The following is a 13,036-nucleotide window of genomic DNA, read 5'->3' on the forward strand; positions in this document are numbered from 1 at the left end:
TTCTGTGCAGGAAGAGCGTCGACGATTCGCTCTGTCAATCCTTGTACACCAGCAAAGCCTGAAGACGATGTGCGCCGGGGCTCTTTTTACGCATAGGTAGGAGACTACAAAGTGCGCGCGTCAGGCCAGATGTCGGTCGAGCGGTCGTCTTTATGACTGTCAAGTCATACGTGGACCAAGACGACGAGAACGACGGACGGATGGCGAAAAGGAGGACTATGACAGCAGAACGCAAACGAAAGGATAAATGGAATCTACGGTGACGCAAAACGTCGCGTCGTCACGTCGTCACTACCGTATCGTCTGTTTCTTCGACTCATATATACGCCAATCGATGGTTTGTGAGAAATATGGAGGAGCCGAAGAAAAATAACGGCGATTTATCGCGGAAGTTATGTAAATAATAAAAAAATTACATGAAGGCTTTTTTGCGTAATTATAAGATCTTACATTTTTTTCTTCGTCTTTTGACAGATTTTTCTCGATGACAAGATGATGTAAATAGCTCATTAATTTTTTTATACACAGCAATTTCTTCGCAATGATGAATGTGACGATAATTAATGTGGCAAAACTGATTGAGATGGAAAAAGGAAAAAACACTCAGGGGATAGAACGCATATATTTCCTCGAATGTAAGTCCATCCAGAAAAAGAATAAAAAAAGATAGTGTTTTTTTATTTACTATATTGCCACTATTAATAGTAATATTTATTTATATCTATACATCGCAACTATTGAAATATATATAAAATGTCCTTGATTTAGGATGCAATTCGACCATGTCCAATGGAGAATGTTAAAAAATGACACAAACATACATTTCTTTAAAATAATTAAATCTTTAATTGAAATAAATAAGTTGTTTATTTTAATGTAATAAGAAGAATGTAAGAAAAATATAATAGAAACAGAAAAGCAGGAAATAACAGATATCTGGACAATTTTTTTAAATAAAAAATGCATATCCAACATGCATTCAATGAATTACATTTTAAATAAATATTAAAAACTATTAGTTTCAAGACAGATAATACAATCAAAAATTGAAGATATTCTTTTTCTCATTTTGAAATATACAATGTGTATTTGCGTAATATGGTACACGCAAATAATGGAATATTTTGATGAAAGATGCAGTCAGAAATTTATTTGTGCGCGTATGCTCATATTACAAAAGCGCGAAAAAAATAAAAAATACACAAGAAGGCACATTTCTTCGCGGAGTTTACGAAATTCCATCGCAAAGACGAGAAGGGAAAGCGAAACGTCGTGTGAACCGGATCCTACGTCGCCGCCAGCTGTCAAGCCGACATGTTATCTTCTCTCGTCTCGTATACAATCCTAATGTCTTCCCGCGGTATAGCACGAGACACGACGATTGACAAAGATGGTACTTTTAAACAACATCAGATTTGATACAATTCGCGCCATAATTGGAAAAAAACTTGCGCATTAATATTATACAGAAGACAAATGCATTAACGTGAAAATTAAAATTAAGAATCTCTATTTTTTAAAGAAGTTAATTTTCTTTAAATATTTATTAAACTTTAATTATTTATTAAACTAAAAAAATAATATACTTATGTGCAATTAAATATATTTCTTATATAATTTAATGTATCACAATTTTTGCAAAAGTGAAAAAGTGGGTGAAAGGGAAGAAATTAAGTCGAAGACTTGAGAAAAAAAATATAGTAGCTGCATCGTGTATATTAATGGAACGCATCTTTGGAGATAGTATTCATCAAGGAAGTCCGTTGCACGTCATCGAGGTACCATAAAAAATGTTTACAAAAAATTATTCAATCTACGCGCGTGGGAAGCTACTGTTAAGTATGTTACACTATTGATTATTTCTAGCGTTAGAGAAAACTAGATTGCAAAAGGTTTATTTTACATTGAACTTTCTTACTGTATATTTTTTCTGTTCATTAAACCATTATTTACAGGTGATTTTCATTAAACTATTATTTACAGGTGATGCTCTTTCAATAGTGTAAATCCAAGATCCCTCATTCTTTTAATATCAATGAGATATTTTATAATTGATATAATTTAATTAAAATTTGTTCAAAAAAGAATTGATAAAAATAATGCTTTTCTTTATCTTGTTAAAATATGAGTTAAAATAATGCAATTAAATATTGCTTTGGCAAAAGCATTATTTTGTAATTTTCAGGGCAAAACGTTATTTTGCTAATTAAAAAAACTAGTGAGTAAAAGTCCATCGAAATAATTGATAAAACATTTTTGTCGTTTGTTAACAAAGCTTTAAAGCAAATTTACGTCCTGTCGTTAATTTAGCTATTATCATAATAACGAGATTTCCGAAACATCGGTAGAGCTCTTTTATCCTTCGGTAATAACTAACACGAACGATCGCGTTTACGAGAATTGTAACTCTCTTTCTCTCTCTCTCTCTCTCTCAAAAAGATTCTTTTGAAGTGATGTCTCCACCGCTTGTGTATGCGTTTCTTTTATGTACATGCATAGAAACTCAATATCGCTCGCGGCGTGGGACTCGTATATTTTGCTTTGCTCAGGATGACACCGCCCGAAAAAATATACGATCCATGCTTTTTAATTTCATGAGAACGACTTGCTGCGCTGCCGAAACGTTACTTTCGGTAGCTTTGTCAGATTTACAAAAACAATGTGCATAGAAATGTCAAAATTTATATTTTTTGCAGCAAAAGTATATTTTTAAATTGTAATGGAGCCTTGTATAAAAAATAGATGAATTTTAAAGGTAGTGAAATTGAAACAAATACAAAGTATGTAGCAATAAAGAAATGGATTTAAATTTTTTTCATCGACCTCTTTTTGATCATTAAAACGTTGAAACTTTGCGAAATAAACATTTTAGTTTATTCTCTATTTTGTGCAAAGGGCACTTTCTAAAGTTCGGAAAAATTAAATAATACAATTATAAAATATTAAATAAAATTAAAAAACATATTTTACTAATTAAAATAAAATAAATATTAAGAAACACAATTTCTAAAAAAATTAAAAATATTTTTATGACTTCTATTTTATGTTAAATATATTGTAATCTTTAAGAACAACTATATTTTAATTTTCGAAAGTTTAACGATTCATATATATATATAAGGCAGAAATTCATATATGTAAGGCAGAAATTCCAATGTCAATAAATTGGTCCTTTAGAACGCTTGTTAACAACATAGACAGCAGCCACGATTGTGTAAAGTAAGAATACAATTTTATATTATCAAATGTGTATATTATTAATTAATTAATTCAAATATTGTTGTATCTCGCAATAGTTCAAGATATGTATATGTACCACTGGAGGAAAATGGACATGTACACAGAACGTCAGTTTCAAATTGCTTAAGAAAATCAACATTATATTTGAGGAGATAAACAACACCTCGTTACAGTTTTTAATTAAACTAGCAAAATTATTTTACATAATCATAAAATTATAAATATATTTTTGTGTATACTAAATAATTTTATACATCAAAACAAATCAAAGATGAACAGTACAAATAGCGAATAACAAAATGGAAACAAACCATTTGTCAACTGCTCATTTTGTCCTATGTAAATTTATTTTTATAACTAACACTAACTGAATTGAACGAACTGTAAAATCTTGAGTCAAAACTCTCAAAATTAAAGCTCGTTATCAGTTAGCGCTTAAAATGCAAAGGATTAAAAATAAATATTTATTTAAAAAAATATTATAATATATTTTGAAATTTTATGTTATATAAAATATATATTGCTCATATTCTCTCTCTTTTAATAACATTAAACTGTAGTTAATCTTATGTAGTTTAAACATTCTTTCTATATATAGTGAAATTTTTTGAAAGAATTAAAGAGGAAAGAGAAATTTGAACTTTGGCATATAAAATTCAATTTCAAATGTGTATAGTTGGTATCCAAATCATTGACTAAAAAGTTTTTTAAAGGGACGCTAAATCAGTGAAATTCTGAACAATTCCATCTGCATGATTTTGAAACACACTAAGCAATATTCAATTTATAGAATATGCCATCCACAAATACAAGCATAGTAACTCTTTAACTCATTCCTCTTATATCTAAACTATAGATTTATATAATAGATTGAACACTACGCGACGTGTAGAAGAAATAAAACATATAAAACGATCTTCTTTTCTGTTTCTCGCTAACTACATAATCGGAAAAGAAAAGTATCCAATTTTTATTGTTTATTGTCGTTCTTAAACCTCTTACACAAGTGCTTAATCTATTAACTATAAATCTATAGAATTATAAAGTTAAATAAATTCCCTTTAGAAAAGAAAAAATAGAACTGTGTTGCGAGTCATCATATATGTAAGAAACCATATTTATTCAACTTTATATTTTTAAGCTAATCTATGTATTTTATTATGCCTATGCCAAAACTCGTTTCCTTTATATCAGATATAAAAATCCTCGATTATATCTACAGCTTATGCTATATTTATGTATTCTTAAGTTGATTGTTCGATTTGATACAAATTGGCAATACTGTCTTTGACTAACACAGACTTCTTCTTAATGAAAGAAAAGATAATCATCATTTATATATAAGATTACATATTTTCGTAGTAAAGCTTCTATAATTAAAATTTAGTTGAAACTAATCTTTTCATAACAATATTTATATAGAATTATATTGTTTTATAACAAAGATTCTCATAATTAAAATCTACTCGAAAATGTATGTATAATATTTTTATGACAATAGAGTTAAATGAAAATTATTGCATGGCTGGGTAAAAACGCTATTCCGTTAAAAATATTATTTTTTTTATGTATATATAAAGAGAATTGCGTAAATTCGTTGCGTCACATAAATTGACATATTTGTACAAATTTTGAATTAAATATTACATAACAAATTTTTCTGATTTAGCAACGAATCATTGCAATATCTTGATATACATGTATAATAAGAATTTAATAGCAAGCAATAGCAAAATCATATTTTGCTAGCCTAATATTATATATTTTTTGCACGAAAGCAGCGCAAGAAAAAATTATCTAGGTAAAAGAAAATAACTATCTTGAAAAAATGTGGAGAAAAATTTATAATATAAAATTCTCTTTAGAAAAGAAAAAAAGAACTGTGTAGTGAGTATTCATCTCTGTTTAATAGTAGAAAATGTCTTTTCCTGTTCTTTTATTAGATTTGCTAACAATATAAACCGATGCCTTGATTCTGGATAATATATTTTTGTAAATATTGTGCTGTTTTTTCGTTTAATCCCAAGTTTGGTAGTTGCTTCTCAAATTGTTCAAGAGTACCAGCACCAGCTATATAACCATTTAACTTGGCTGCCAAAGGAGAGGTGCGTAAAATTTCTGATGTGGTGAGGCCCAGTGTCTCGATCAGCCATGGATGATTCTGTAGTCGATACTTCTGATGATAGCTGCAAGATAGTACATATATATATATTTAATTGTTAAATATACCAGCTTTTGTTGAATTTTTGTAACTTAATTTTTATTTATTTATAAATATGTCAAAAGAGAGAGAGAGAGATCTATATATTTATCATAATTATAATAAAAATTCATTGAAAATTTGAATGCCATCATAAATAAAAATATTTAAAATTAGAAAATTATAACTGTTTCTGAATTGAACAATAAAAGTTGTCTAAATTTATATTCTGTGGATCAGTAATTCCACCTATAATTCCTAGTAATAACCTATAATTCTAGGCAGATAATATACAGGGTGACCCATTTTAACTTAGGCAGCCAAATAACTCGAAAAATAAGCAAGATAGAGAAAAATGTTTTAGACAAAAGTTGTATGGTTTCGAGGGGGCCATAAGATGGTATCATTGGTTTGACCTTGAAGAGTCATTTGAAGGTCACGTGAAGGTTACTTCAATTTTTTTAAATGGAATACCCTATATATTTTTGTACATTCTTGTAGCTTATTTCGAGAGCTTTCCAAAACACTATAATTAAGTACCTTTCCATTAAGTACTTTTTGAGTTATGATGCTTGAAATAATTTCTTAATTTTACATAAACCGTAAAATATCTTGTAAAATATTCATTTTTCGATTATCTTACCTTAATACTTTTATGTACAAAATAATGAGAGGAATCAATTGGTGTAAAGAAAACACATAGTTGTTTTTAAGAAAAAATATGGAATTGTTAATTGCAAATTACATATTTTTTCTTCGAAACAACTATGTGTTTTCTTTACACCAATTGATTCCTCTCATTATTTTGTACATAAAACTATTAAGGTAAGGTAATCGAAAAATGAATATTTTACAAGATATTTTACGGTTTATGTAAAATTAAGAAATTATTTCAAGCCTCATAACTCAAAAAGTACTTAACGAAAATGTACTTAATTATAGTGTTTTGGAAAGCTCTCGAGATGAGCTACAAGAATGTACAAAAATATATAGGATGTTCCATTTAAAAAAATTGAAGTGACCTTCACGTGACCTTCAAATGACTCTTCAAGGTCAAACCAATGATACCATCTTATGGCCCCCTCGAAACCATACAACTTTTGTCTAAAACATTTTTCTCTATCTTGCTTATTTTTCGAGTTATTTGGCTGCCTAAGTTAAAATGGGTCACCCTGTAGAATGCGTAAAATAATATCCTACTAGTCTACTAAATAAGAAAAATAATTGTAGTATAAGTATACTAGATTACAAAATGTGGTAACTTACTCTTCTGCTGGATAAAATTTGGTAAACTTTTTAATCTCTGTAACAAAAACTTCCCCGTGCTGTTTCTGTTTTTGCTCACGAGATTTTTCAGCTAATAATCGTTGCTCTTCGTTATGATACAGAATTAATGACATATACTGAAAATTAAATTCCACTTATTATTAATATGCAAATGATATGTGTGGCTTATTCAAATATAATAAATATTACATCTATTTCTATTGAAAATAATATATTATGAGATATAAATAACGCATCAATAAAATACCTGTCTCTTAATCTTCGTCGTAAGACCATACTCGTGATTGTTCCAAAATAAGCTCAACAAGTGTGTATAAGACACTAATTCTGGATCATATTCGATATCAATGACTTCTGTATGGTCACCCCTACAAGAACAATCAAAATATAATTATTACATGCAATCTTATACATTTTTAAACATCAAAATTGCAAATATGAAAAATTACATGTCTCTGTATACGGGAGACTCCTTGGTGCCACCAGCATAGCCCACGCAGGTCCTGATAACTCCAGGTAGCGTCCCGAAGAGAGAATCCCCCGCCCAGAAGCAGCCCATGCCGAAAGTGGCGCGCTGGCCCTTGATCTCTTCTAGCTGACCTGGCATTCTACTCAACAGACAAACATTGTTGCGTTCAACGATCGGACACGTGAGAAACGCGTCGCACTGATACGACGAAATAGAGCAATTATTCGTGAGAACAGCTCGAACGAGGTACGGTAACAAAATGGGTAACATCACGCGACATGCTCGCGACATCCTCGGTCACCAGACGAGTTTGGTTACGATTCGCCTACAGATTCTCGACCCACTGTCCTCCATTTAATACTTCCACTCCACAGTAGCATGCGTTAAACCGGTACCTTTGTGGAGACGGGCGATATCAAGTGAAACGTAGACGAGGACGGACCGATGAAAGCGAGCAAGAGCGAAGAAAAGCACGCGGTTAGCGTCTTTCAACCTACCTACCTTTCGACTACACGTGTCGCACCGAACTCGTCGAACGGGACCTCACGCTCGAGTATCCGAGGTCGTCAACGAGGCGACATGCGCGTCACGAAGCCTGGTGTGGCCGAAACACGAAGACCTGCGAAGGTCAGCTGATTCTAATGTCAGTTTTATAAAACGCGAATTTCCTATCGCGATCGAATAACTCGTCGTCATGGTAAGTGTGGATCGTGGATCGTCGAGTTTCGTAATTTGGAATTTTTAATTCAGATATATTTAATCGCGTGATGAACGCAAAAAAAATTGATAAAATTTCTCTCGATAACATCTCTCCGTATAACGTCTAGAAATTTTTTTAATTAACATCTTAGAGTTAGCTTCTTTTTAAAGACTGATTTTAATAAAATTGCAATTAAGGAAGTTGAATTATATTAGCAAAATAATTGAAGAAAATTATTTATTAATATAACTTGATGAATAAATTAGAATTGAATAGCATAATTAAAAACTAATTTTCAAATGCAAAGACAGTGCAAAATAATTCGCCCTAATAAAACTTTGACAAAATTATTGTTATGATAATATTGATGATGCTTGTTGTATTATATTTTTATAATATTTTGTAAGTATTATAATTCATAAAATCAAGTCAAATATGATGTATGAAATCAACTTTTTATCAGATTTTTATCTAATTTCCTCTGTTTATTAATGTAAGTCGACATATATTTTTAAGATATACATATGTATACCGCATATCTTTTATAAGTATATTATATATATTTTAAATTAACATATAAAAAAATAGCGTGACACTACATATATTATGTATATTTATATATTATATAAAAATTTAGATGCACTTAGGTATACACGAAAGATAAATTCTAATAATATAATCAATATTTTTGTCGAGTCTACAAGCTTACTTATAAGCATACTTAAGCTTAAAAATATTTTAACTTAAGATTTACTTAAGATAAAAATATTTTATCTATACTCAAGTTTATCGCAATCGCAGGAGGTCTTAAAAGATGCAGCTGATAGTAGATAACTTTGAGTTACTCATTTAGATATTTAATCATTTGAATGGTAAAAAGCAATTATGTACATTCATATCACCTCTTCTATCTTTTATCTAAAAATTATCATGGAGATTTATGATTCCGTTCTTAAAATCACTTACAAACGTCGATGCTTATCAGTTGTAATTTATTAAAACCTCAACGTAAAATTTGCATTTTCATCTTTCTATTTTTATTATACGGGATTCTTACATCATCGCATTTAGTCCTACATAGTAAAAATTTGAAATTCATTGCGATATCGCTGGCAATTTTTAAGTGAAATCTGATGGTATATTTTATAATATTAAGCAATTATATTATATATATAGTTTGATGCGTGATCATGTTTTTTGATAATTGCGTTACTTAGTTAATACTTTTAGTCGCACTTTTATGAATATAATATTATACATATAAGTAGAAAAAACTGGAAATATTATTATTATCCGAAAATTTCCGTAAAATTTAGTAATAGAAGATACAATATCTGTGAATAAATCAATACTAAATTTTGAGAGATTTCTCCACAAATATATAATTAATTAATGCGTCTTATTCTGATCATTCTCTACATATATTTCAACAGTTAAATACTTTATATGTTAATAATATAAATAGCTAAAAAAGTTAATTTGATTAAATTTATTGGACGTTGTGATATTGTAGATTAAAACTTCCTCAATTATGCGATTATTATCAATTCGAATATCTTGGTACTCTACGCATGCGATATGTAATACAGACATGTATATACAGTACATTTTTTTTAAATTATACACAAGTTGCAAAATTATTTATAAATCAGAACATATCTCAGAAATCACTTGAAAAGACTAAGAATATTCTTTGCCAGCGGTCCTTGTGCACATTACAACACACATCTAATTCTATAAATATTCTTTCATCCGTTTTAGCAGACATTTGCAGCGTCATCCAACGAGAAGAATAATATTAACTACGAGAGGAATGATATAACTAGATTTTTGTTGAATTTTAAAAAGATGTAACCTTTGTTTTTTTACGATATTTAATAGAAATGTCTAAAATAATTCTAATGGATTATAATTGGGAGAAACGTAATCAAATGTAATCAAACGTACATGAAATTAAATGTAAAAATAGTAAAAAAAGCAGTAGTTAAATGACAGTAATAGTTGATATCTTGATATCTTATAATATTTTTTGGCTTATTAGAAAAAGACTTCGATGAACTTATTACACAGTATAATCGAAATACATAGAAGATTAATATGAATCTTTGTACAAGATCATTATACAAACAAAATAAAAAAAAGTTTTGTGAAAGACACACATATATATTATGTTATCATATACAAGTAATATATAAATATAGAGAACCTATATTTTATATTTATATTAAATACTACATATATATATATATATATATATATATATATATATATATATTGTCAGAAAAAGTAAAACAATGTAAACAATATAGACATAATTGAAATTTAAAAACATTAATTTTCAAATTTATTCTAATTATTTTATTATAAAGACAGATTATTATTACAGATTAATGGAAAAAATAAATGTAAATTAATAGAATTTTATATATAAATATTATAATATTATAAGTGTTATATGAGGAAATTACCTAATAAATTAAACAAAATGTTAATCAAAAACATTTTTACTAAATAAAAACTCATTTTTATGCTAAAAATTATTTCGATTATATTTAATTACAATTATTTTAGACATTTTCACAGAATTCTGAAAAAATACGGTAAACAGAAATTTCGTCCGTTATATTAAGTATTACCTTGAATTCGATGCAAGAAGATCGGTCGAAAGAAGAATTTAATAAATTATCGCTGTTTCGAATAACGAGATCTTCCGAGACCTTCCACTCTAGACTCCCTCCTTACGGAATTAGAGTAGTAACACTTACTGCGATATGTTATGGAGAGCACCCAGTTTTTATGTCCGTCACAAGCAAGACATATCTCTCCCCACCAAATCGTTCTTTATTCTCCCACTCTGTATATTAAACGGCCATACGTCGATTCCTTTGCGCGCTTCAATAGATATTATTTTCTCTTTTCTACATTTTGCTTTTATTTTACAAGTCATTGTATAAAATAAAGAAATGACAAAAAAATTTTTAAATAATATCAAATATATTTGTTAATATAAAATATTTTTAATTTACATTCACTTTTGTTTTATTGATCTGCAATAATAATCTGTCTTCATAATCATAAAATAGAATAAATTTGAAAATTAATTTGAAAATTAATTAAATTATTCAATTGCAATTGTATCAAATCTATATATTATTCATATTTTATTGATTTTTTCTTTACACACTATATATATATATATATATATATATATATATATATATATATATAAAATAAAATATTATATGTGTTCCATATACTTATATATTATTTGTATATTGTAACATAACATAATGTGTCTTTCACAAAATTTTCATCAAACCACTTTTTCAAGTTTCAGCATTCCAATTTTATCTCAATCCAATAATTAATCGAAATAATAACTGGAAGATTGCATCGAATTAATCGAAATAATAATTGAAAGATTATACAGATATTACAAAAATAGATTAGATTTTCTGTTATAATATCAGTTCGACATATTTTGAAAATTTGATGAAAAATTTCAGTTAAAGAGAAAAAAATTCAATGATGTAAGTCAACCTATCATTATTTTTATTTACTTGACATTGAAACAATGCGTATCTTTACATAAACACACAAATACACACAATTATAATATTTAGAAAAAAAATATATAAAATATATACAGGGTGTCCTAGACCACCCGTACACCCCTTTTCTTTCAAAAACTAAGCATTTTAGAAAAAAACGTTTTCGACAAAAGTTGTATGGTTTCGAGGGGGCCATAAGATGGTACCATTGGTTTGACCTTGAAGAGTCATTTGAAGGTCACGTAAAGGTCACTTCAATTTTTTTAAATAGAACACCCTATATATTTTTGTACATTCTTGTAGCTTATCTCGAGAGCTTTCCAAAACACTATAATTAAGTACCTTTTCGTTAAGTACTTTTTGAGTTATGAGGCTTGAAATAATTTCTTAATTTTACATAAACCGTAAAATATCTTGTAAAATATTCACTTTTCGATTATCTTACCTTAATACTTTTACGTACAAAATAATGAGAGGAATCAATTGGTGTAAAGAAAACACATAGTTGTTTTGAAGAAAAAATATGTAATTTGCAATTAACAATTCCATATTTTTTCTTAAAAATAACTATGTGTTTTCTTTACACCAATTGATTCCTCTCATTATTTTGTACGTAAAAGTATTAAGGTAAGATAATCGAAAAGTGAATATTTTACAAGATATTTTACGGTTTATGTAAAATTAAGAAATTATTTCAAGCCTCATAACTCAAAAAGTACTTAACGAAAAGGTACTTAATTATAGTGTTTTGGAAAGCTCTCGAGATAAGCTATGAATAGATAAGCAAGAATGTACAAAAATATATAGGGTGTTCTATTTAAAAAAATTGAAGTGACCTTCACGTGACCTTCAAATGACTCTTCAAGGTCAAACCAATGGTACCATCTTATGGCCCCCTCGAAACCATACAACTTTTGTCGAAAACGTTTTTCTCTAAAATGCTTAGTTTTTGAAAGAAAAGGGGTGTACGGGTGGTCTAGGACACCCTGTATATTAAATATTTATTATAATTTCAATTAAATATGTATTATGCATTATAGTTATGCAAGCAAGTTATGCACTACATATTGGGATGTTTAAGGAATCGAACTTAGCAATTTGGTATGTCATATAAACTTCTGTACAGAAAACTCAACGAGGGCATACTTAATGCACATAATCTATAATAATGTATCTAATCAAATTCATTATCTATTATACCGCGGAATCGGTTCTTACTTTTAAACATTTTCCATTGTTCACTGTTTGAAAGAGGAAACACAGGAAAAGAGTTATGTGATTATATATGTATATAAAAATATGCTAATCATTTTTATAAATTATTATAGTATTATTTTTTTTAAATTATTTTAAATAATTGTTTTATTAATTTGTGAATGTTAATAACTTCTCTTTTTGTATAATTGTTTCAGTAATTCATAATATTTTTTATTTATAATATATATTAACATATAAACTGCATAATTAATACTTTTACAGTATATACATTTGAATATTGTTTTATTTATTTACTTGTTATGTTATGTTACTATTTTTTTTGCGAGAGAGCTTCAATATAAATTGAAAAATATTTTCACGTAAACTTTAAG

At 28.1% G+C, this 13,036-nt stretch overlaps 1 protein-coding gene across 5 annotated transcripts; it reads right to left on the bottom strand.

Moving 5' to 3' along the window:
* Nucleotides 1-4,202: 4,202 nt before the first annotated feature.
* Msra (methionine sulfoxide reductase A) lies at nucleotides 4,203-10,687 on the bottom strand. 5 transcript variants are annotated; one of them, XM_083102139.1, is made up of 5 exons: nucleotides 10,533-10,687; nucleotides 7,177-7,335; nucleotides 6,975-7,095; nucleotides 6,707-6,843; nucleotides 4,203-5,426 (listed from the first exon to the last, which is right to left on the bottom strand). In XM_083102139.1, exons 2-5 carry the CDS (start codon nucleotides 7,332-7,334, stop codon nucleotides 5,189-5,191), a joined length of 654 nt encoding a protein of 217 aa, XP_082958265.1. In that variant the 5' UTR covers nucleotide 7,335; nucleotides 10,533-10,687; the 3' UTR covers nucleotides 4,203-5,188. The 5 variants fall into 5 exon arrangements, with proteins under 5 accessions (XP_082958265.1, XP_082958266.1, XP_082958268.1 ...); XM_083102140.1 differs by lacking the exon at nucleotides 10,533-10,687 and adding an exon at nucleotides 7,698-7,836; XM_083102142.1 differs by lacking the exon at nucleotides 10,533-10,687 and adding an exon at nucleotides 7,694-7,827.
* Between the last annotated feature and the right edge of the window lie 2,349 nt (nucleotides 10,688-13,036).

The sequence above is a fragment of the Camponotus vicinus genome, unplaced genomic scaffold (genome assembly GCF_025532165.1).
Source record: "Camponotus vicinus isolate PSW18456_S1 unplaced genomic scaffold, iyCamVici1.0 SCAF_6, whole genome shotgun sequence".
Lineage (NCBI taxonomy): Eukaryota > Metazoa > Arthropoda > Insecta > Hymenoptera > Formicidae > Camponotus > Camponotus vicinus.

Coding starts and splice junctions, on each gene's coding strand:
- Msra (XM_083102138.1), bottom strand. CDS start 7,487: ATGTCGCGAGCATGTCGCGTGATGTTACCCATTTTGTTACCGTACCTC. Junction 7,096..7,176: donor TCTCCCGTATACAGAGACAT/GTAATTTTTCAT, acceptor TTGTTCTTGTAG/GGGTGACCATACAGAAGTCA. Junction 6,844..6,974: donor CGACGAAGATTAAGAGACAG/GTATTTTATTGA, acceptor TTTAATTTTCAG/TATATGTCATTAATTCTGTA.